Source organism: Macaca nemestrina, chromosome 4 (genome assembly GCF_043159975.1).
Source record: "Macaca nemestrina isolate mMacNem1 chromosome 4, mMacNem.hap1, whole genome shotgun sequence".
NCBI classification, from domain to species: domain Eukaryota; kingdom Metazoa; phylum Chordata; class Mammalia; order Primates; family Cercopithecidae; genus Macaca; species Macaca nemestrina.
In genome coordinates, this window is record NC_092128.1 from 89,416,878 (window position 1) to 89,443,251 (window position 26,374).

The 26,374-nt window shown below is 33.8% G+C and overlaps 1 protein-coding gene across 50 annotated transcripts in view; it reads left to right on the top strand.

Annotated features, from left to right (window-relative positions):
• LOC105475646 (histone deacetylase 9) overlaps window positions 1-26,374 on the top strand; it is a 919,991-nt gene that overhangs the window by 581,661 nt on the left and 311,956 nt on the right. For 33 of the 50 annotated variants that reach the window (XR_011621594.1, XM_071094019.1, XM_071094020.1 and 30 more), the window contains one exon: window positions 369-632. Coding sequence is in view for 49 of the 50 variants with exons in the window: in XM_071094019.1 (XP_070950120.1) it covers window positions 369-632 (264 nt within the window). In the remaining variant the exon portion in view is untranslated. Of the gene's footprint in view, window positions 1-368; window positions 3,004-26,374 lie in introns of those variants that run through there. The other 17 variants (XM_071094040.1, XM_024790936.2, XM_024790931.2 and 14 more) reach the window with 1 other exon arrangement.

The window sequence follows — 26,374 nt, forward strand, 5'->3', positions numbered from 1 at the left end:
AAGTATTATTCCCAGGTTCAACTTTCAAAACTTGTCCTTTTGAAAGTTTCAGAGTTTCCATGGATAATTTATTTACCTTTTTGTACACCATGTTCTAACTGCATTAAAGAGTGGTCCATTAAAAAGAAAAAACAACCCAACACTTAAAGACCTCATTCCCTGCCTACTAGACCCACACAATATGGAATAATGGGACTACTTCAGATTTCGTATTACTGAGGAAACTTGTTGCCTACAAGTTCATTCTGAAATATGTGTTCAATGATTAGAAATCACAGTGTATAAGTTATTAGAAATCAAAGTGTAATTTGCTTCTCTGTTACCATCAAGAACTACTGAATTTTGAACCCCTGAACACTCTCTTCTAGCTGCTTTCGAAATCTATTGAACAACTGAAGCAACCAGGCAGTCACCTTGAGGAGGCAGAGGAAGAGCTTCAGGGGGACCAGGCGATGCAGGAAGACAGAGCGCCCTCTAGTGGCAACAGCACTAGGAGCGACAGCAGTGCTTGTGTGGATGACACACTGGGACAAGTTGGGGCTGTGAAGGTCAAGGAGGAACCAGTGGACAGTGATGAAGATGCTCAGATCCAGGAAATGGAATCTGGGGAGCAGGCTGCTTTTATGCAACAGGTAATAGGCAAAGATTTAGCTCCAGGATTTGTAATTAAAGTCATTATCTGAACATGAAATGCATTGCAGTTTTGGTAAATGGATATGATTTCCTATCAGTTTATATTTCTTGATGATTTGAGTTCAGTGTTTAAGGATTCTAACTAATGCAGATATATGTATATATCTATACAGAGGTCTCTCTATATACTGATCTCTATATAGATATCAAGGTTTCATTGAAAATCCACTGGTAAGGAAATATCTGTTACACTAAAATTATGATATATAATATCTGAGCAATTGATAGGCTTTAAATTTATCCCAAAGCCTGCTACACCAATTACTTCTAAGGAAAACAAATTCACTGTTATTTTTAGTTTATGTGTTGAGATCAGTGACTGCTGGATAGTCTCCCAGTCTGATCAATGAAGCATTCAATTAGTTTTTGATTTTTTTGCAACATGTAGAATTCAATTTTCACATCACTGTAGATAATGTATCATACTATAGTCTTGAACACTGTTAAAGGTAGTCTGCCCCTTCCTTCCTCTCTCTTTTTTTAGTTAAGTAGAAATGTTCTGGTCACCATGCCAGTAGTCCTAGGTTATTGTGTAGGTTGCAATTGAACATATTAGGAATACAGGTGGTTTTAAATATATAGATGCAAATTGCAGCACTACTTTCAATATTAGATTATGTCTCACATAGCACTGCTCATTTTACTTTTATTTTGTGTAATTTGATGACACTGTCTATCAAAAAAGAGCAAATGAAGCAGATGCGAATGTTGGTGAGAAGTAATGTGCAGCATAATGGTCCAATCAGATACAATATTGTATCTACAATTGCAAATAACACAGTAACAGGATGAATATTATCTGATATCAAGTCAAAATCAGTTTGAAAAGAAGAAGGTGTATCATATTTTATATTGTCACTAGAATCTCTTAAGTATAATTCCATAATGTCATGGGCATATACCATAACATTCTGACAAATAACAATTGGAAAAGATAGGTTTAACAAAAGAATTTACTTGTACATAATGCACCTTCAGGAGGACTATGTCCTTTGATGCTATAAAATACAAACAACTTTGAAGGCAACAGAAGACACTGTTTATTCAAGTCAGTTCTTTGTCAGGTTCCTGCTGTTCTCCTACAGAAAAGTGATTCTGTGAGGCTGAACAGGAAATGCCTTGTGGAAACAGGAAGTCCAAGTGATTCATGTACTGAGGAATGTAGGAAAAAAAATCTGAGGATAGTGTTTTACTCTTTCTGTTTTTAAAGGGCACTCTATGAATTGATTTATTGTCTAAGAAAATAACACCACAAGTAGGGAAATTGTTACGGAAGCTTTTCACTGGAACATTTCCTTCATATTCCCTTTTGATATGTTTACCTTGTTTTATAGGTTTACTTTTGTTAAGCTAGTTAAAGGTTCGTTGTATTAAGACCCCTTTAATATGGATAATCCAAATTGACCTAGAATCTTTGTGAGGTTTTTTCTATTAAAATATTTATATTTCTAAATCTGAGGTATTTCAAGGTGTAGTATCCTATTTCAAAGGAGATATAGCAGTTTTGCCAAATGTAGACATTGTTCAACTGTATGTTATTGGCACGTGTTGTTTACATTTTGCTGTGACATTTAAAAATATTTCTTTAAAAATGTTACTGCTAAAGATACATTATCCTTTTTAAAAAAGTCTCCATTCAAATTAAATTAACATAACTAGAAGTTAGAAAGTTTAAAACTTTTCCATATAATGAAAGTCCTTCTGATAATTTGACAAATAGCTATAATAGGAACACTCCCTATCACCAACATATTTTGGTTAGTATATTCCTTCATATTAAAATGACTTTTTGTCAGTTGTTTTGCATTAAAAATATGGCATGCCTAAGATAAAATTGTATATTTTTTCCATCTCATAAATATTCATTTTCTTCAAAGTCTTTTTTCAATCTCATAAAAAAGGGATAGTGCATCTTTTAAAATACATTTTATTTGGGGAGGAACATGTGGCTGAGCAGACTTTTGTATAATATTACTTCAAAGATATGTAATCACAAACAAAAAAAACTATTTTTTATAATGTCATTTGAGAGAGTTTCATCAGTACAGTTGGTGGACGTTAATTGTTTGAATTTGATAGTCTTTGAATTTAATCAAGAAACTACCTGGAACCAGTGAAAAGGAAAGCTGGACTTAAATAATCTTAGAATTAATTGATAAATGTCTCTTTTAAAATCTACTGTATTTATTATAATTTACACCCTCGAAGGTGATCTCTTGTTTTGTGTTGTAAATATATTGTTTGTATGTTTCCCTTCTTGCCTTCTGTTATAAGTCTCTTCCTTTCTCAAATAAAGTTTTTTTTAAAAGATCCCCTTTCATACACTTGGCTTTGTGTAAACTTGCCGTATTTAATCGAAGTTGAAGCTTGCACACTAGATCTCATATATCAAAATATATTGCCAGTCTTTGTTGAAACAAGAAAATAAAGACATTTTGAGCAGTTACATCTAATACCATTAAAAACAATAAATTCAGCAATAATGACTTTCAACTATTTACATCCAAAATTATCAAATAGTTAACACATGTAAAATTTGCTTCATTTTCCTTTTGCCAGTGTAACCTTTTTCATGATATGTTATCATGTTTGGTATTTAAATTAAAATGTCAACTTCTAAATATAAAACTTTATCTAAATAGTTGTCAGTTCCTAACTTTGCTCACCTTAAAATTATTTTTAAAAAGCTTAACACAATCCCTTGAATATAACAAGCACTCAGTAAATATTAAAATGAATAATATTCCAAGTGTTGTAATAATTATGTCTATTACAGTGAGATCTTGAAATACAAGTAGAAAGTGACAGCACATAAATTTAAAGAGAAAATAGTAATTAAATGATCTCCCCTTCTATGGTAACAATTATTATAATACCAGCGTGAGGAACAGGAGCCTGATTCAAGTAAAGGCAACTCTGCCATACTCTAAGTCACATCAGTATTGCATTAGAGTATCGAGAAATCTGGAGCTATAACTATTGACTGTTACAGATGGATTATCATTTTATAGTGCCATAAATTTGAGAATACAGTCAGAATTCTGGAAATACCATTATTGCTAATTATAATTTCCTGAAATTTGCCTTTGAACTATAAAATTACAGGACTAACTTGGTACCAGAGATCCTAAAATATGAGTTAGAGAAATCAATTAAAAATGGTTTTATAGTGTATATCTGATTTCTGAAGTGTTATATAGGGTGACTGTTTTAATACAAAGCATCAATCTAGCATTAGAAACCTTTTCTTTAGAAAAAATAGTTATTGCCAAGTCTTGAAATAAATAATCATTAGATTTTTTTTCTTCTGGCAGTAAAGTTCACCTTCTCATTGCTGATGGTGGTCGATGAAGTGTGGACTGCTACTTTTCATAGATCTGAGAAAGAGAGTCTTTTAGAAATTGCTATATATTGTTGTATGCTCCTTTTTTTCAAAGGATGTTGAAAAGGAATTCAGACACTAAACCTTTTGTTGAAACCTAGTACTTAATAGATATATTGTTTTTAATTTGGCATTTCTTCGTGTTTTTTTCAATAATTGAAGCGTACAATTTTGAATCGCTGTAATATGTATAAATTGTGGGTGTACGATTGAAGGTTTACAATGATAAATAATTTGAGGTCTCCAATTGTAACTGATTATATCAGGAACTTGGAGATACAAAAGAATGAGTTTCAGACTATTATTCCCTTTATTATTGATCACTCCTTCATCTCCATTTCAAGAGGAAAATATAGAAGGCAATCAAAGAATTTGGGCAAATACAAAGGATATTGGGAATGTGACTTTTCAGTCATGCCAACATGTCTATGTAGGCTTAAAAATGTTTATATTCTTGTTGTTACATGTCATTTTATAATAACATCTTTGAGGCTGTAAACTGTGTTTAGGCAATGCAACTTTTGGGGATCATTTTGATTGACAAAAAGATGTTTACTTTTATCTATTATACACACACAGTGTGCAAGCACTTCATATCTATTAGCTCATTTGGTCCTCATAATAACCTGATGAAGGAGGTATTATTATCATCCCACTGTAAGATGAGAGCACCACAACACAGATAAATTAAAGTCAAGGTCACTGATTTAGGAGGTCTAGCTTTAATTTGAACCCACGTACTTTGGCACCAGAGTCCCTGTTCTCAACCTTACCATTGTGCTGTGTTGGTGCAACGATTCTTTATATCTGCCCGATATGCTTACTTCTGTCCAATTTATTCAATTGTTTCTCTATCTCTCCTCATTAGCATTTACCAAACTGTCTTGAATCAATAATCTTTTTTTTTTTTTAATATTTTTAGTTTTTTTGAGATGGAGTCTTGCTCAGTCGCCCAGGCTGGAGGGCAGTGGCGCGATCGCAGCTCACTGCAAGCTCCGCCTCCCGGGTTTACGCCTTCTCCTGCCTCAGCCTCCCTAGTAGCTGGGACTACAGGCGCCCGCCACCACGCCCAGCTAATTTTGTGTGTGCATTTTTAGTAGAGACGGGGTTTCACCCTGTTAGCCAGGATGGTCTGGATCTCCTGACCTCGTGATCCGCCCGCCTCAGCCTCCCAAAGTCCTGGGATTACAGGCTTGAGCCACCACACCCAACCGAATCAATAATGTTTTTTTAATAGCTTCTATATGAGCTTAGTGATTAGAGCTTTTTTTTTTTTTTTTTTTTTTTTTTCTAATTCTAGTGAGGGTTAGGGTTAGATGAGGGTTCTAATCCTGCACACATTTTGTTCAACCATTTTTAATCGTGAAAATGTGTAGACTTCTTTTTTCTGACCATAGCCAGTCCTAGGAGGGAGTGAAACAGAGAGGCCACACTTGGTTAACTTTTAGGGGGAAGGAGAAAGGATTTCAGCAGATTCAGAGCTCTCCTTTACTTCTTACCTTCATTCCCCAGCCAGTGCAAAGAAAGTCCAATTTCTAAACCATCAGGACGCTGCCTTTTACAGACTTTTTAAACCTATCAAGGACGCACCTGATAATAATTTTGACTTCAGTAGTCTGTATAAAACGTTGTGGAAGGGAAAAATAGAGACAGTTGTCACGTTCTAGACCTCCTAAGTGGTATTCTAGTGGAAAGATGCATGACAATCCTCTTGAGGGAAACAGGTTCTGACCACACCCGTAGAGGTTCTGATTCTGTTGTTCTGACTAGGAGCCCAGTCATCTACCTTTTTCAAGCCCTTTGAAGAATCTGATTCAGAAATAATGTTTTAGAGATGGCCAGGTGCCCTAACCACCTTCTGAAATCTGGCCTGATTTTTAATAGCTTTTACCTAAGATCCTCGAGTTCTCTGATTCATAGTTTTCAAAATATCCTGTCTCCTATTTTTGTATATTGTTCTAGGCTTCTTCTGCATTTTAACTAAAGTATAGGCGATTCTCACTATATTTACTGGAATTACTTCAATAAGTTTTTGAATATTCATGGTGCTGTGCAGCCGTCACTAGTATCTAATTCCAAAACACTTCCATTAACCCCAACTCAAAAAAAAATCTTGCACCAACTAAGCAGTCGCTCCCACCCCACGCTCCTTCTTGCCCCTGACAACCACTAAGCTGCTTTATATCTCTGTGGATTTGCCTACTGTGGATATTTCATATAAATAAAATCATGCATTATGTGGCCTGTTGTGCCTGGCTTCTTTCCTTATGCAGAAGATTTTCAGGGTTCATCCATGGGATCAGTACTTCATTCCTTCTTATGGCTGAGTAATATTCCCTTGTATAGCTATACAACATTTTGCTTATTCATTCATCAGTTGAACACACAGTTTTCACTTTTTTTGTCTATTATGAGTAATGCTGCTGTCATCATTCATGTACGAGGCTTTTGTGAGAAGATGTATTTTCATTTCTTCTGGGTATATATCTAGGAGTGAAATTTCTGGGTCATATGGTAACTGTTTAACTTTTTGAGGAACTGTCAAACTGTTTTCCACATAGCTGAACTATTTTAATTTCCTGCTACAATGTATGAGGGTTCCAGTTCCTCCCGATCTTCTCCGTTTGTTATTTTCCCTGCTTTATTGATGGTAGCCATCCTAGTGGGTATGCAGTGCTATCATTGTTGCTTTGATTTCTGTTTCATTAATGACTAATGATGTTGAGCATCTTTTTATTTGCCTATTGGCCATTTCTATAACTTCTTAGGAGCAGCATCTATTCAAGTCCTTTGCCCATTTTCTAGTTGACTTGCTTGTCTTTTTGTTGTTGAGTTGTAAGTGCTTTTAGATATATTTTCGGTAGTAGACCTTTATCAGGTATATAAGTTGCAAATATTTTCTCCTATTCTGTCAGTTTTCTTTTCATTTTTTTAAGTGTTCTTTTATGAACAAAAGTTTTGAATTTTGCTGAAGTCCAGTTTATCTATTTTTCCTTTTGCTACTTGTGCTCTTGGTATCATATTTTAAAAACTAACCTAATCCAAGGTTATAAAGATTTACACTTACGTTGCCTTCTTAGAGTTTCATTAATATAAATTTAGCCCTTAATATTAGGTCTTTGATCCATTTTGTATCATACACATTGTTTTTCAAATAATATTTTTCCATGCATTTAAGTTTTTTTAAAGAGATATGAATTTCATGATTATTGGACTTTATTTTCTCATACATTATCTTCATTTTCCTTATTTCTACTAGTTGATGCAAAAGTAATTGCAGTTTTTGCAATTAAGATCCTACCCTGGTCACTCACTTTTACTAATTACAGTTGGATTTTATGTTGAAGCCAGGTGTGGAAGCGTGTCTGTAGACCTAGATACCTGAGAGGTTAGGGCAGAAGGATTGTTGAGCCCAGGAGTTTGAGGCTGCACTGAGCTATGATTGTGCCACTGTGCTCTAGCCTGAGTGACAAAACCAGAGCATGTCTTTAAAAAAAATTATGTGGAACTAATGTTCATGTCTTCGCCTTGATCTTCATGCCTCTGTTGACAGAATTTCTGGAGAAAGAACCCTAGTTTTGCTCTGTCCAAACTAGTAGCCACATGTACCTATTGAACGTTTAAAATGCAGCTGGCAAGAATTGTGGTACAACCTATGTAGAAAATGCACACCAGATTTCAAAGATATAGTACAAAATGTGTACTACTATTTCATTAAGAATGATGTCTATTGATTACATATTGAAATATTTAAAATATATATTAAGTCATATAAAATCATTAAAATTAATCTTACTTGTTTTACTTTTTAAATGTGACTATTCAAAAAGAGTATATATGGCTTGCATTTGTGACTCACATATTTTTATTTGTATTTATGTTTCTGCTTTAGATCATCTTCACCTCATTTTGTATTTTGTTAATTGATAGATCTCATCACATCAATTTGAAAATCGATGGGCTCTAAAACTTGAACAAATGAATATTTACTCCTGCCAGTATCATTCTGTTGCTCTTAATTAATATAGAGGCATAAAATGTTAGTGTTAGCAGAGATCTGAGCCATATTAATGGTTTAAGGTTTAAAGATCCTTCTCCTTTACCTTAAAGACAACTCAGAGTCTACCAAGTGTTTTATTACCAATATTAGTTGTAAGGAGAATTCACTTATTGCTCCATTCTCATCTCAAAGTTAGTAAATTCATCCATAATATGTGCTGGTTTTTCCTGCTTTTCTTTGTTGTTGTGGTTGTTGTTGTTGTTGATGATGATGATGAGACCACCATTTAGACAGTGGGATAGATGATCATGTAGTCATCTTTGATTATCTTCATTCCTTTATCTCCTATAGGCAGTTGGTCCTCCTGTTTCTGATTTCAGATCATCATATTTCTTCACTTTCCCTTTGGCTTTGCTTTCTCCAGCTACTAGTGAACAGTAAAACAAATCCATGCTTCTCTCCTTGCAATAACCTCCTTTTATATCAGTGTGATATTTTTACTAATTCAGTTAACTTACTGTAAAATACCAATACCATTTTCCCATTTTCTGTGGTACAACCTACAGTAATTTCTTTCTAATATTTCACTTACATGGTATCAGAGAGCTATAGTCCTCATAACTCAACCTTTATACTCTGACCAGGCACTCACTTCTCCCATATGCCATCTGTGATTTCTCCAGCCCTTCTGAACGCTCCAACTTGAAATCAGTTCCGTAGTTTCCCGTGTAATCCTTCTTTAATCATTATCTGTGTGGCATTATATCTTTTTGCTTTTTGAGGTCAGGGAAAATGTACTCTATTGTGTTCACCATTGTTCCTAGAGCCACTCAGGGAACCTATGAAATGCTCAGCTGAACTTTATTTTAATGGTTTTTGTTTTACATTGTTCTTATTCAGATGTAAATGGCTAAAGGCCATTTTATTCATACTGTGATTTTATTTTCACTTTTGTTTTCTATGAGAAATGTGGAGTCATTTTTTATTTGATGGACTATTTCTTGTCCTCAGTGTCCTCCTTAGTAATATATTTTTTAAACTGGCTTTAGTAAAAATAGCTACCATGTTTTAATTTTCAGCTAATGGTAAATGATGGAAACTTTTTTCTTTATGAATTTATTATTTAACAGTACTCACACCTTATTAATTTTTATAATTTATATTTATATATGAATTGACTATGACTTCTAATATCTAGCATACACTTTTAGATAAAAATATAATATCTAGATTAATTTGAATGACCTCTTTATAGTATTAATTTTTCTATTTCCATGTATTCTATAGATAGTTTTTTAAAGTGAGGGCTTGGAAAGAAGACAAAATGATTCATATTAATCTTTCTTAGAGTCGATCAGCCTCCTCGTTATGCATATTTAAAGAAAACTTACTGAATGTGGAAATTGATGTGTTGTTTTGACTAGGTATGCATCAAACCCTATGTATGCATCAAAAACAGTGGCATTTTGCATTGTCTTTGAGATCTATGCATGGAACTGCCTCATAAGTATAACCACCTAGTGGTTGTACAGTAATATTGATTTCATAGTTAGGCTGCAGGAGTTGCAACTCCAACTTCCCCACCTACTAGCAACTCCATGTGAAGTAAATTACCAAATTCTGCCAAATCTCTGTTTACTTGTTTGTTAAATGTGGTCAGGAATTCTAAATTTTTCTGCTGAGGGGTTGTGAGCTTTAAATGTGTGAACATGTTTAAATAGTGTAATGAGTACTAGCATAATGGGTACACAGTAAAAATTAGCTATTGTTATGAATAGTAACATTAATATATCTTGGAACTTTAGTAACTTTATTCTCCTTGGTAGGAGCCGACTTTACACTCAATTTCAGTCTTTAATAATGAATAATTTTCTCTTCTGTTAAAAAAAAAAAAAAACTCTAGAACAGCGCTTCCCACCTTTTGCATGTCCTACCACACATAAAAAATGGCAATATGTATACGGCCCAGGTCACTGCAGGAGGCTGCTCAGCCTCTCCTCCCTGCCCCAAGAGTTGAGAACCATCTAGGGTTGATTCAGCTGCAGCCCTTTCATGACTTACAGGAAGTCCTCAGGTTGAAATATTCTTTGGGAGACCCTGTGAGTACATTACTCCTCTTCTTCCACTCCACTGCCTTTTCGTCTGTCTCTTCTTACCTCCCATAAAAAGAATCCTGGATTTTTTTCACCAAATTTCAACTAATGATTCACCAATTTTAAAACAACTCTAGGTATGAATGATTAACATGATCATTGTTCCGAAGGATGTATTAAGAATATGTATTGATCACAGAGGATCTTTGGATAAGCTGTCTGTGCACAGGTCTCCTCTAACTTTAGTTCCCACCCTATTATCAGCACCAAAGCCATCAATCAGAAAGCAAAACTCAGAAAACTGGCATTGCCTAGTAGCCCACAGGGGGTTCTCTTGTCATATTTGCATTGGACTGTGCCTTTCTTTCTTTTTTATATTTTTATTTTTAAAGCCAGTCAAATTTAGCAGTGCGGGGTTGTATATGGACTCTGTCTTTCTTTGGAATCAGCATGAAATAAAGAATGCTAAGATTTTTCTGTCTCTGCTTTTTAACAAATGTTCTGGGAAACTTCCCCTCTCCCCCACCTACTATCTCTAGTTAGGTAAATGCTCAAAGAACTTAGAATGGGAAATCTTGCAATGATTTCTTGATCTTAAGTAATTCGACTGCATAATTTTGCATAGCCACTTGTCCTCTCTCTATTACCTTCATTTAATGTGGTGAAGAATAAGTCTACTTTACACTATAATTTTATCATCTTAGATATATTTTGGTCATGAAGATGGTGCTATCAAATCCTTTTTTAAAAACACTTATACTTTAGGAATTATAGCACATTTAATGTTTATTTTTCTACAGCAAATTATAAATTATTTGACTTTTGCGTAATTATTTGAATTATCTGACAAACTCATAAAAATATACAACTTGGTTCCTTTATATTTTCTTTATTGCATACAGATCTTAAAATCTATATATTTTGTGTCTTTATATGTTTACAGTGGTCAGTTGTATTTCATTATAACCTTTTTCTGGATATGGAAGCAGATAATATTTTTTTCCTTACAAAGGGGCTCTCTCAGGGATTAAAAAAAATTCTAATTTTTAATGTCCTGAGGTTTTTGGCATGCTGTTTAAATTAAAATTTTAAAATGTTATTTTTACTTTTGTTTATATACAACTTCCCAAATCTTAGTGATTTTTAATCTATTTTTTGAACTATAATATCCATACAAACTCCATTTGCTATATATAGAGAGAGACAGAGAGTCTAATAAACTTTGAGAATTGTATATGCCACTATCACTATCTAAATAGAGAATATTTATGTCATTCCAGAGAATTCCCTCCTGCCCTCTTCATACTCAGGCTCACATCCTCACTCTCCTCCCAGCCCCAGTCAACCAATGATCTGTTATTCCGACATTATACATTAGTTTTTATTTTTCTAGAAGTGCATTTAGGTGAATCATATAAAAAAGAGTCTGTGATATTTTCAGTCTGAATTTTTTTTCAGTCAGAAAATGCTTCTGAGATCTATCCATGTATGTACCAGTGATATGGTCCTATTTATTGCTGAATAATTAGCCACTGTACAGATATGCCACAATTTGTTTATGTATTTGCCTATTGATGGAAATGTAGGTTATTTTCAGGTGTGAGTAATTATGAATGAAACTACCATGAATATCTTATATAAGTTTCTGTAGAAATTTATTTTATTTTGTTTGAGTAATTACTTAGAAGTGAAAATGAGTTGTGCATTAAGTATAGGTTTAACTTTATAGGAAGCTGCCAAATCATTTGTAATTAATTATTGTTTGACATTCTCATCAACAATGTATGAGTTTCTATTACTCTGTGTTCTTGTCTACACTTGATATTGTCGGGTTTTTCTAACTGTATGCAGCAAATGACTGCATTACGTTGCTCAGTTTTTAAATTGAGGCATGTCTTTTTATTGTGGGTTATCAAATTATATATTTTGGATACAATCTATTTCTACATATGTATGTTACAAATAATTTCACCTACTTTGTAGTTGGCCTTCCATTTTGAAGAGCAGAATATTTAAGCACTAACACTAACACTTGATGTGTCCCAGTCTATCAATTTGTTCTTCTGTGGTTAATGCTTTAGGGTCCTTTCAAGAACGATTTGTTTTCCAGTTTTCTTCTTCCAGTTTAAACATTTAAATGAAAGAGAAATTTGAATTAATTTGATATGATGTGAAGATAGGTTGAGGTTCATTATCTTACAGGATTATATTTTTCAGCACCTCTTTTTTTGAAAAGATTATTCTTACTCCTTTGAATTATTCTGGTCTATTTGTTAGAAATCAGTTGAACATATAAGTGTTAGTAGATTTCTGAACTCATTATTTTATTCCATTGATCTCTCTCTTTACACTAATACCACAGAATCTTGATTACTGTTGCTGTTTAGTAACTCTTAACATTAGGTAGCTTATTTTTCTCTACTTGTTTATAAGATTTTTTGGTTCATACTAGTTTTTAGCAAATTGATTATGATGTCCCTTAATGTAGTTTTCTCTATGTATATCCTTGTTTGGTTCACTGGGCTTCTTATATCTGTGGGTTTGCACTTTTTAAAAGTTTAGAAAATGTCAAGTGTTATTTCATCTGATAGTTCTCCTGCTAATTATTTTCTCTCTCTTTCTTTTGGGACTCCAGTTATACATAGAGTAGACTGCTTAATACTGTCTCACAGATCTTTTCTTTTTTGTTTTTGTTTTGTTGTTGTTGTTGTTGTTGTTGTTGTTGTTGTTGTTGTTGTTGAGATGGAGTCTCGCTCTGTCTCCCAGACTGGAATGCAGTGGCGCGATCTCGGCTCACTGCAAGCTCCGCCTCCCGGGGTCACGCCATTCTCCTGCCTCAGCCTCCCGAGTACCTGGGACTACAGGCACCTGCCATGTCTTACAGATCTTTAAGTTTCCGTATTTTTTTCTTCGTGTTTTCTTCGGTACATTTTCTATTGCTGTACACATCTTTTCTTCCTAGTAGATGAACTTCTGTTAATCACATCCAGTAAATTTTTAATTTAAGATCTTGAGGTTTTCACATCTAGAAATATAGATATATTTTCCATTTATCTCTGCAACATATTCACATTTTTCTTTAAATCCTTGAGTGTATTTATGTTTACTTTAAAGTCCTTTTCTGTTAATTCTGTTTCTGTCATTTTGGAGTCTGCTACTACTGCTTAATTTTTCTCTTGAATATGGTTCATATTTTCTTGTTCTGTTTAATGTCTAGTAAATTTCCATTCAATGTTAGACAATTTAAATTTGTTGTGTTTCTTTAAAGAATGTTCACTTGAAACATTCGAGGCTTATTTTAAAGTTCTGTTTGTGCAAGTCTATCATAACCTTTACATTCGGTTTCTCTCTTGCTCACTAATTTGTGAGTTCTCTGGAGCATTTAACAGGGGTGGATGACCCCAGGGATTAATCAGTCTTAGTCTAGGACCCTGGTTTAAAAATGAAGATGGAGAGAAAGGATTGGATTTAGTAAAGGTCTGGAAAGATAAATCCAGTTATTTTGGGAGGAATGAACTGCTTCAACTCATTCTTTGTCCTGTCTTCACTTTAGAAGCTAGTCACTTACTGGGTCCTACCAAGTCAGTTCTCCAGTGTGGCTTGGTCATTTTCAAGCAGGCTTTGAATTTCTTGGATTTTGGTACTCTTTACATTCAAATATTAACTTTAAAGGCAGATATGAGGGAACAACCATTAGCAATTGCTTATACATATACAAACATAGCTGAATGGACATTTTTACCCAAGTTTTTTGCTGGACTTATGCATCCTACAATTACATTGGTTAAACCATATTAAAACAAAGATACAATCTAGTTTAAATTTTTTTTCTAATTTCCGTTTAAAGAGTTAGACTTTCTCTTCCTTCCCTTCCTTCCCTTCCTTCCCTTCCTTCCCTTCCCTTCCATTCCCTTCCCTTCCCTTCTCCTTCCTTCCTTCCTTCCTCCTTTCTTTCTTTCTTCCTTTTTCTTTTCATCTTTCTTTCCCCCTTCCTCTTTCTTCTCTCTGTCTCTTTCTTTCTCTCTCTCTCTCTCTCTCCTTTTCTTCTTGGAGTAACATTGATCCCACTAAATTTATTAGATCATGTTCTGTTAATTCAGTAACTCTTTAATATAGTAAGAAATAATATATCTTATGAAAACTTTTAATTTCAATATGAAGCATAGAAAATGGACTATTTATAACCTGTGAATACTAGGTAATGTAAGTGTAATTTTTATTTTAAAAATTAAGTATTATTTACATTTTGTATATTATATTTTAATGCTTCTATTTAAAGAGATAAGCCATGGATGTTCTGCAATGATGCTACATTTTCTATGTCTCTAATTTAAAAGTGCCTTGCAGTCTTCTAATGTGGGATCCCTATTAAGCAGTTTTCTTGCGTTTACTTTTCCACCACAATGCTTAGTTCCTGGTTTCTTTATCCAGGAAGACAATTACTATTGCATAGTTCTTGCTCTTTGCATTAGAAATCAATGCCAATATAAACCATGACTGATAAAAATGAATGGGACCTACCAACCCAGGGGAACTTTTCTAGAAACATGAAAGTATAGATATGTTTAAAATGATGTTTTCTTGACCAAAAGCCTAGAACTGCAGTGGCAAACTTAGAGAAAATTGTGTCATTGACCTAAAAATTGTGGGGAGCCTACTAGGAGAGTTTTCTCAAAAGATTCCAAAGGCTTTTATGCCTTTTAAAACATTTATCTCTTCATCTTCAGTTGAGTAATGAGGAGGAAGAAATTAAAAGTGATGGAAAATGAGCAATAGATTTTATTTTAACTTTGATTCAAAACTATTCAGGTTTTAATTTTAGTTGGTATAGAAATGTGTTCTTAAAGCAATCAGAATATTAGCTGAAGTTAGTGTTAGTGAACCTTTATGGGCGGAGGTGTTTCTTTTTTATCCTCTTTAATTACCATGGACTTTTAGATGGCCCCTAAAGTGAATTTGGAAGTTTTCAACATTTGGCATTAAAGTTCAGGCCTAGGGAGGTTATGTGGATATGTAACTTCTGATTCTTGGATGGTGTGTTGATACTGTATATTTTTTAATGGTTACACTTTTCCTTGACTAGTATAAAAGATTTACTGTTACAGTTTGTGTGTGGCCAGGCAGTGGCATATGGAAAAGCTGTTTCCTGCTATTTAATTTAATTAACCCAATCACGTGCCAGCCTTCGGGCATGTCACTCTGGACCTCTGAGGCTCTTTGTCTGTCAAGGAGATGAACAATATCTTGGCTTTGTTTGGTTGCTTGGGATGCTGAAGATAAAAACCACTGAAATTCTGACTGTTTGTTTAACCAAATCTTTGCATTTTTACCATTTGGCTTTGATTTTGTTTTACAAAAAATGATGACATTTGGCCTTGGGGAAGTGAAAAAGAAATATTGAGTACACGAAGAAGAGCTGTTGCTTTCTGTGGCTTAATGCAGGATTGAGATGATTATCGTTTTATAATCAGAAAGTTTTAGTTTGCTACTATTTTGTTAGTAAAAACTTAGGACAATTTCATTGCATCACGTTAGCCCTAAACTTAGCTGACAAACTGTCATTCTAATTCAAGCCTCCTTCTTTGGTTCATGTGTATTTTTGTGTGAATTCTTCATCTTGTCAAATCTCTACATCTTTTAGTGAATTCATCGTTGAAAAAGAAAATATTTTGTTTGGTTTTTGAATTAGAATATTCCAATTTTGTCTTGTTTTCATAAAAAAGATGGTGATTAATACATTTAGGCACCTACAGAATTGTTCTCAATATTTTAGCCTTTCTTTTAAGGTTATAGTACTTTTAAAACTTTTTTCTTTTATAGTCAATATCTTCAGTTTTTAAAAATTCTCTTTAACAATGTTTGTTATTATATTTCTAATAGTTTCAAAGCTTTAAAATTAATAAAGAACATTTGAAGAAAAAGATTTAAAAATATATGCTGCAGCATAGGAACTTGATTTGCAGTAAGAACTTCTGCCTAAATTTCCAGCAGAATTGACAGCAACTTCCATGAGTCAAAGTTACTTGTCCAAGGTGATCAATTTCTTTGAACATCCAGAATTTAAAGTTAGTTGTCCCAGATTTACGGTTCTTAACCAATTATAGATACATGCACAGTTTAGAACTTCAAGAAGATGTGCCCGTGGACTTAATCCTGCACTAAGAGAGTTAGATTCAGTCACACAGAGCATCTTATTCCATATGAGCTACTATCCCAGGTGCCAAGATACAGCCCCTCCCTCTGACATCTCTTGGCCTTTGGAGTAACCCATAGGACCCATACTGAATAAATGACAATCTGTTCCAAAGGAAATATCCTTTCTCTAAAGCTAATAGAACCATTGCTTCTCAATAGATTGGGATTTTTTGAGCAAATTATTATCTATTTCATTTTGATAAACTTTACAAGAAAAGCCCTTACTTCTGATTGCATTTTTAAATTTAGAATAAAAGGTTAAATTATTAAGAAAAGGAAATGAAAACCTAAAAGTTTAAATTCTCTTTACCAACACAATTCTCAGAACATAATTTACCTTCACAATACAGAGATTTATAATGACCTTAGAATATAGTTGCCACATGCAAAGTATAAATCTTACTACAAATCTATGATCTGCATAGATTTTGCATTTTGTTTAAGGGCAAGTAAACAATCAGTGACAGAGAGAACATTGTGCTTCTTCTCTTCTAACACTTTCTATCATCATTTCTTCTGTGTAATTGTACTTAAAACTTCAATCATTGTATCCATTGTGGGATTCATTATTGTAATTTATAGTTCTTTGTGTATGGTTAATTTTTCATTTTTATTTTCCTTATATGTATAGAGTGATTTTTCTGAGGGTACACACACAACTACACACATTCACACTCACTCTACGTATTGATTTTAGAATAAAGTTGTATCCATCCAAGAAAATTTGTTTTGTTGGTAACTTTTTAAGAATGAATATGTTTTTAATATCGGGAAACACCCATATTCTCTAAATAAAATATAGCCATGGCAGAAATGCAGTCCTTTTTTTATATAAAGGTCTTTTTTTCACTACTGATGTTTTGTTGAAAATGTTATAAAGTATAACCAGACTAAAGTTTGAAATCAAATTAATCATGAGGTGCCAGTTAATTCAGAAATAGAGATCTCCTTAAACATTTTTTGAGAGGTGGAGATGGGTGGATCATTTGAGGTTAGGAGTTTGAGACCAGCCTGGCCAGGGTGGTGAAACCCTGTCTCTAATAAAAATACAAAAACTAGCTGGGCGTGGTGGTGGGTCCCTGTGATCCCAGCTACCTGGGAGGCTGAGGCAGGAGAATCGTGTGAACCCAGGAGGTGGAGGCTTCAGTGAACCAACATTGCACCATTGCACTCCAGCCTGGGCAACAGAAGGACACTCCATCTCAAAAAAAAAAAAAAAAAAAGAAAGAAAGAAAAGAAAAGAAAATGTGTTTGTTAACCGAACATAAGGCCCTAGAATATAGGTATTAAAATGGTACAACCTTGTTTCTGCTAGAAAATGTAATCCTTGTGAAATTCTGACCTTTTCTTTTTTTAAAAAAATAATAATAATAACAATAGTGAAAGTAATTGTGCCATTTCAAATGGAGATTTAGAAACAGCAAGCTGTATAGAAAAAGTCCTTATAATTAAACTTACAAATTAATTTGGCTTGTAGCAAACATTACTCCAAATTTTATTTGCACATTATCCTAAAATTCTAAATGAAAAATATAAAAAAATAAAGTGTCATTTGTGCCACTATGGTAAAAATATATATAAAGCACAAAACCTGTACCAGTCTTGATCAACATCTTCCAGCTCCTAAGTTGCGGAACTATGATCAAAACCTACATCCAGTTCCATGTTCTTTCCATTAAACTTTGGTACTTCCGAGCAGAACCCAGAGTTCAGCAAAAGGTTTGACATCTTGTCCCTGGTTCTCCTAAAGACTGAAAGTAAGAAGGATCTTTACTTCTCTATACTACAGTTTCATGACCTCTGTTATCCACTGGGTTACTTTGAGGAACAACTTCCACTGATAATTGTAATAGTTTATTTTTGTTTGTTTTATGATAATGGGAAAAATTTATCGAAGAGCTTGCTTACTTCTTACAGGTATATTGAGTGAGCTGTTGTATTTTTTCACTCAAAATGGAAAGATAGTGCTGGCAGAAACCAATCTTTACATTGTTTTATTTCAACTTTGCTTGTTAACAAGCTGGAGGCATCAAAGTTTGAGGTATTGAGAGTTGAGTTTTCTATGTGTAGTTTCTGTGATATGCTTCCATTTTTCAAACTCTTTTAATTTTCAAGTTTTATTTACTCTAAAATAAAAGTAAGAATACTTCACGCATGAGGACCAGAAAACAATATTTGATACATCTTACTGACAACAAAAACTTTTTTAAATCAAAACTATCACGTTAGGCCAGGCACGGTGGCTCACATCTGTAATCCCAGCACTTTCGGGGGACAAAGTGGGCTGATCGCTTGAGCCCAGGAGTTCAAGACCAACCTGAGGAGCAACAACTCACAAACAAACAAACAATAAAACTATACTGAAAGGGCTTTAATACACCAACTGATAACTTTTAAGTGGTTTAAAGGCATCTTCTGATGAACTGTGTCCTAATGAGTGTGATTGGATACCTTTGAGCAAGGTACCCAGATTTAAAATGGCATATCTCTTAATTTTAAATATAAGATCTAGGTCCTAAAATTTGATATAGACTGATGATTCTTCAACAGGTTGGGAACTTTATTTCCTACCCCAAGAGACAGTTGGTTTATGAAGTAACCCCCTATACACAATATATATACACATATATTTATATGTATATGTATATTTATGAGTGAACTTTTTTCTTTGCACACTTTTCCTAATGGTGTCATGGGAAACTCCCCTCCACCTAAGTTATGTTCTAAAGCCAATCTTCTAGTGTTTATCACATCATTTCTCTGGATTTTAAACATTTGAAATTTGAAGGAAAAATGGTTTCTTCTGTAACATGATCCTCTCTATTCAGTTTTATGTGGTTTTCTTTTCCTTGTTACTTTTTCTCCTCAAGGTCCTCCCACTTTTTTGTTGTTAAATAAAATACATCTGAATCTCTCTTTGAAGATAATTAATGGAGAGAAACTGTCCTCCACCCTCACTGTGGCTTACCACAACCTCTAGAAAGGTTAGTTGGAGTACACTAAAAAAAAAAAAAAAAAAAAAAAAAAAAAAAAAAAAAAAAAGACTGTCAAACAACAATTCTCTAGCTATGGAATCTACTGGTGTTTTGCTGGAAAGCTCATAAAATGAAGCGTCATTATGCACTGTGCTATGCCATTCATTGTGTGTTCTAACTATATCACTCCCTTTTCCACTTACCCATGGGAAGCACTTACCCAACCAGTCTGGCCTATGTGATGGAGAAGCAAAGGTCAGAAGAGCCAGTTTTTTCTTGTTCTTGGCCAGCTATGAGATTTCTAGGTGTTCTATGCCTCAGTTTCCTCATTTGTCAATTGAAAGTGTTAATCCTGATCTTCGTTGAAAGACTGTGTTTTGCTCACCCATGCTGACATGTAAAGATGACGTATAGCCACAGCTTTCTTGACAGTTATTAGGAAGACAGACCAATGTTGAATGACCGTCTTAGTTTTAAAAATTCTTTTTCTTTTATGTTCGTATAATTTCCTTCAAAATTCTAACTAGTGAAAAAAAAGATTTGTTGAGTGTTTAAGAAAATGTCAAGTGAATGCTGATTTACTATTTCTGAACTAGAATTGGCAAATAGATCTCCTCCTAAGGGGGGGTGGGGTGAGATGGGAGAAACATTCTATGCTGACAGAGTTTTTGATGTTCTTCAGGAATGAAAATAACCTAACTAAATTAGTCACAAAATATATGCAGAAATAGTCAGCGTGTGCCAGTATTTAAAGTTTAAGCACTATTAAAAATAGTATAGAATGGCAAAATTTTATTGTTGGTAAGAATGTTAGATAATGACAACAATAACAACAATGAAAGGTAGTAGGGATTGAAAGCTAATTAATTGCCAAACACCATACCCAGTAATTTATGTTTATCATTTAATCACTATCTCATATTTACCAAAGAAAAAATGAAGACTTCACAGTGGTAAAGCAGAAGTCATACATTTGAACTATGGTAGAGCTCATCCCCAATCCATATCCAGAAAGGTTGAGAGACTGGCTTGGAGTCTCAGTCAATTCATGGTGATACAGTAACAGACACTCAGGTCTGACTCATAAACTATTGAATATAACTTCAAAATACAGTACTTTCAACATCAAATCAGAAAAGCCATTTGCTACTATGCTAACTTTTCAACCAAGTCTTTACTCCCTCCAATTATTTTGATGGTAATATTCCAGCACTTGTGGAAAGCAAAGGCAAAGGTGGGATGTGAAAAACTCCTATCAGTCAGGAAGTCACTGTATGAATGGCTTCACAGTTGCGGCCCTGCCTTTTTCCTTCATATTAAACACATTTCTTAGCATTTTTAATTCTTCTATTCATCTCTAGTTCATAAATCTTACATCTTGTGGTCGTGGCTTGGAAGACTGCAAATGTCATTTATGAAATCCCCAACTCTTCAATTCTTACATTACATAGTTCATGTGGAATTTACCTTATGTATTAATGTTTTAAATCTAAATATATATTCATTCCCTTCACCTCTTAGACCTGGCATAATTCTTCACAAATGGCTGAAGTCTCGCTGTCTATCAACAATTATACAAAAGTTTTTCCTCTTCTCTGTTCATAGTTATAGTAAAACACTATGTTTAAAAGAATGGTTGGAATCCTCTCGCCTTCATATGTAAAAATCCTTATAAAATAATTCTACTAAACTAATATAAACCTTCATTTTTTTAATTGCTTATCACACATCAGAAAGTGCCAGGCATTGTTTTAAATGTTGGACGTGGTCCTGCCTGGCTCCAGTAAGCTTATAACCTGATAAGAAGAGGGTAAATTATACATATATAAAATTATTAGATAAAAGATGTTAGGTACTACATGGTAGGCACAGATACAGTATGCTTTGAGAATTCATATTTTTATAATTGTTTAAACAAAGTCTGAATTTTCCAAGTACCCTGTGCTTTACATAAATATAAATAGTTAATAAACATTTATGCTTTCTAATCATATCAAAATTCTTAATGTAGCTTGTTAATGTTATTTCTGTATATATACATTTCCTAGGGCAACACTTTTTCCAGCATAGGCAATAAGCTGTTCAATATGTAACATAAGCTAGTAAATAGTAAAACTGATTTAAGTAGATACCATTTAAATAAATCTTCTACTCAATTCACTGGTCATGCCAGATCCCTTTATGTTATTTGCTTGCAAAACCACAGACTAGTTTACTATTCTTGAAATAACAGATATTCAAAGCTGTATGGCATAATTTATAACAACATTTTTATATTATAATTGATACTATCATAGAACCCTCATTGATGGGAAATAAATGTCTATATTGGGATAAATAACATCTATGCTATTCAAAAGTACTTCAGTAAATTTTGAATTCTTTCATTTTTCCCAACTCCAGGTATAGTAGTAGATGCAGGACAACATTATTTTGGCACTATTCAGGTATCTTTGATATTCACTGTGGAATAAATTATTTCAACATATCGAGAACAGATCCAAGGAGGTGATCTCAAAGACCTGAAGGTTAATTAATGGATTAGGCTTTCCTGACTCAAAATGAATAGGAATTCAGAAAGGGAAGAAGAGAGAAAGCTGTGTATTTCTGCAGGGTTTCATTGACTGGTTAGATGGACATATTTTATTATGTTTTTTCACAAGAGAAACATTTTTCTTCATTGTATATTGAGGTGTGGCCTCTTGTAATAAAGATTGTTTTAGTCTTTACCCAATAAATTTTCCACATTATCTAGTATAAACTCTGGCTAGATAACTTTTTACTTTATAGAATTTTTCCCTAATGTAATGTGTGAAGGAGTGACGTAGCTATCAGATTTCCATTTATAAGCGAGTTGAAAACATGGAAACTCCACAAAAGCCCATATAACCTGAAAATTGAGCAAAATGACTATACACACACACACACACACACACACACACACGAGCTATGTCTATATATGTGTGTATTATTTAGAATACTATTTTTCTATACATCAATTTGTTCTACTCCATTACTCTTTTAGTTTTCAACAAGTGAAATAAAAAATAGGATTTCAAAAGCAATATCATAAAGAATAATATTCTCAGAGAGCAAGAAATGGTGGAGGAAAAGTGCTGTTGTATAAAGCTGAGTCTGTTTAGTCTAGTCTTAGTTTGACTACTGACACCGGGAATGCGTTTTTAAACTTCTAAATAATGAAGGTTCCATTTCTAGTGTATTTATATACAAATTTTATGAATAATGTGCAAATGTACAAAAGATGATTTGCTTTACTCCAATTCCAGTAACATTTTCAAATCAATTGTTTTAGCAATATTTTTACATGTGCCCTCTATATTGCTGATAAAAGCTGACGCCTGAAGATTTCATGTTTATTCTCTAATAATAGTTTTCATTTTCCAATTTTGATACCGACTTATGGGTTCACTTATAGTTGGCACATCCTTTTTTTCCTGTTTACTTCTTTGTAAACCTTCTTCCAATACACAGTTACCCACCCCACATGTCCCTTCAAATAGGAGATAATTGGTTAGACAAGTAGATTCTACTGTTTCCACCGAAAAACTAGAAGAAGCACACATTCAGGGGAAATGTCTTTTAGTTTATCTTTAAATTGGAGCAGGGCAGAGGTCACTAGCTGAAAGGAAGTCAAAATGACAAGGACTCTAATGGTTACAGAGAAAGGTTAAGACAAGTAAATATCTTTCCATGAGACACTTGAGCTGTTGTTAGCTACCTGGTAAAAACCATTTTCCATTGAAATAAATTAAAATATCACTAACTTAGAAAAAGTAAAGGAAAGACAGTTTTACATAATGGAAGTTTTAATTATAGTCTACTTTAAAAGTGATTTAACTTTATTGCTTCTGAACCTGTATTCTGTCACATAAATTAAAACTACCAAATGGGAGCAGCTAAATTAAAAATACAGTTTACAAAGACTTGCACTGAGAAATAACTTACAAACATACACACCATTAAAACATAAAAATGGGTTGCTAGAGACTGGCCTAACCTTGGAGAAGAAATCCTGAATTTGGATTTTGGTGAGCTTTCTTTTCTAAACATTATTGCAAGTTCCAAATGAATACATTATTTCCCTCCCACTGTAGGATAAATAATGAGTTTAAACTTAGACATGGGAGACAGAGAGAGATTTTAGGTACTACAGCCTTCCTTACAATTTTCAAAATTCAGTAACGCCCATTGGCTTTTCTAGGAGGATATGGCTAAGAAACAATGTCACAAGGGTCAATGGTAATTGCTGCAGAGGATCTAGTCTGAGAGGAATGATTTAAAGGCATAGAGGAAGAAAAATAATTATAACCAAAGAGTCCCTTTAGCAATGTTTTAGAAATATATTAAAAGTTCTCTTAATCAAGAAAGTTCTTTTAACCAGATAGTGCCTGATATTCTACTAAAGGTAAAGCTTCTGTTGGCTTATGGTTTTTCAGCAGTGTTGTTTCTAACTGGTTTTATGCAACCATGGTAACAACAAGGCCTAGTACTTAGCATGATGGATTTATGGTCCATTTTGGGCTTACGGCCATTAGGATCACTAGCAGCCTAGTTTCTCTTTGATTTAAACAGGATATCATTGGTTTGGTTGGTAGCATATTTCTTCTGTGGCTACGGTTGGCTTAAAATAAGCATTTTTGGTGTACTTGTCAACTTATCTAGGGAGAGGGAGTAATCCAAATTGTCCAAATTTTGTTAAGAAAAGGAATCACATTCTTGCATATATCTATAAGGCAGGACACAAATTCCATCATGAAGTGTAGAATATATTCTTCCATGGGTAATTTTATGCCTTAAAACAAGATTTACTGACATCAAGGAGTGATGTTTCATCAAATGGCCTAAGCATCCTTGAGAAAGGAACAGGGGCAGTGACTGTAGAATGAGGCACAAAGTTTGTTGAGCAGTCCCACTGGTTCATTTCCAGATAGCATATTGCTGCTTGTCTCTCAACCCTTTTTGCAAGAGCCTCCTTATCTGATGGTAACTAAAGAGGTTTTTATCCATATTTTATATTCCTGAATGTTAGATGTGAACTTTGAGTAAATAAATTGAAGAGATATTACTGGTTATAATGTGCCAAGATGCAAACACTGCAATTTGCATTTATGAAACTAAAATATTTGTAAATTATATCCCTTAACTGTTCATAGGTTATATATGATAGGTGTATAAGGGTATTTTGGTTTTGTTTTGGCAGAAACTGGTATTTTTAAACTTTGACTCTCCTTTGCAGATTGATGCTGAAAAGGTGTCTGTGAGCATAACTTTTTTAGCCAATCCATCTTTTGTGGGACAACAGTCCCCTCCAGACATTTCTTTAATGTTTGGCACAATCTATGTCCATGTTTCTTTTCCAGAATTAGAGCTCTTTTTGTATTATTTCTGCTGTTCTGAAAATGAGAGGCAGCCCCCTTTCTATTTTCACCAGGGTCAAATTGCTAAAGTATCATTTTTTTTTAATGTGTCTATAGTATATATTGTCCATGAATTTATTCCTAGAAAAGAGAAGGCTAATTATTTTGAGAGAAAATACTCTCTAAATTTGAATAAAGACAGGACAAAGTAACCAATTTTGCAAACAAGACATATGGCATGCAACTAGTATATTTTGGCATTATGCCTTTTTTCCGTACAATATTAAAAGATATATTAGATTTGATCATAGAGTTGCTTAATGTTCTTTATGGAATTTGCCTCTCCTCACTCAGAAACAAAAGCATATTTCTGTTTGATCATATACCTTGTGATTATAGTTTTCCACTAGGGAAAACAAAAAAAATACTAATATTATCAGATATTTGTTTAATGCATATTTATTTATAAATGACTCTTGTGGAATTCTTCTGTCTTGGAAAACTCTGAGCAAAATGCTAATTTTATTTGCTTTGCAGTATTTACACATGCTTAGAAGGTCTTTTCTTAACTGTGAATGAAACCCATCTAGTTAAAGATGAAGAAAAAGTATCTGAGATGGTGCATTCAGGAGAGAGGAGACGTGGCAAACCATTGAGATCAATTTGTGCACTCAAGTTTATGTTCTGCATAAGAGGGTCACCTATTACTTCCTAACAAAAAAAAATTATTTGCAATTTACATATTCAATATGTTCCCATTAATGCTAACAGATGATGATCCAGAAGTTTAAATATATGTTTTACCAAAATTTTTCTGAGGGGTTTGTGGGTCACTCTGTATTGCTCTTTCTGATCTTATATTCATTTAAGTACCAAAGAGTAGAGGGACTTTAGTAAGCAGTATAAAACTAAATTATATGTTGATTTTTCCATGGGCTATTAGTGTCTCGTTACTGTGAGATGGAAAGGGCTGCTTCGTGGCTTCTGGTTTGGTAATATTTGGCTTGTAGGTAAAGGGGAAGAAAACATAGACCACCTGTAACATGAATGTTGACCTCCAATTGCTCTTTAACCAAAATTCCTTTCAGTTATTTCCAAACTTATCTTTGATTAATTTTAACATTTATGCATTCGTTCTCCACCCTACTCTGTGTGTCATAAATGGCAGTCCTTTCGAATGGATAATGTTCTAAATGAAATTAACCAATGTGTAATTTTTTTCCACAATAGATAGAATTCAAATTAACATAGACTGCAGTGGTCAAAGAGGAAACCATCAAGATTGCCAGTGTGGGGTAGTCCATATTGATCCCAGTCGGGTCACATGACCTTGGCGTACCAGAGAAGCCCCTAAAGAGTGTCAACAAAAGAGAACAGTCTGTGTAACACAGCATAAAGAAAAGAGGGCAGACCCTGCAGTGAGCACATCTTGTGTTTGAGACTTGCCTTGGCCACTTACAAGTCCTCATCTATGAGATGGAGTTAGTAATACTTGTCTCCTGGGGTAAATGGTGAATGAGTCTCAGAAAAGACAGCGTATTTCTGGCCTATTCACAGAGTTAAGTAAGACTCAAAGTGATAGCTACAGATTGGAAAGGAACGGACCATTACTTTTCTTAAGAATACTCAGAAGGAAAAAGCCTGGATGACTTAAGAGA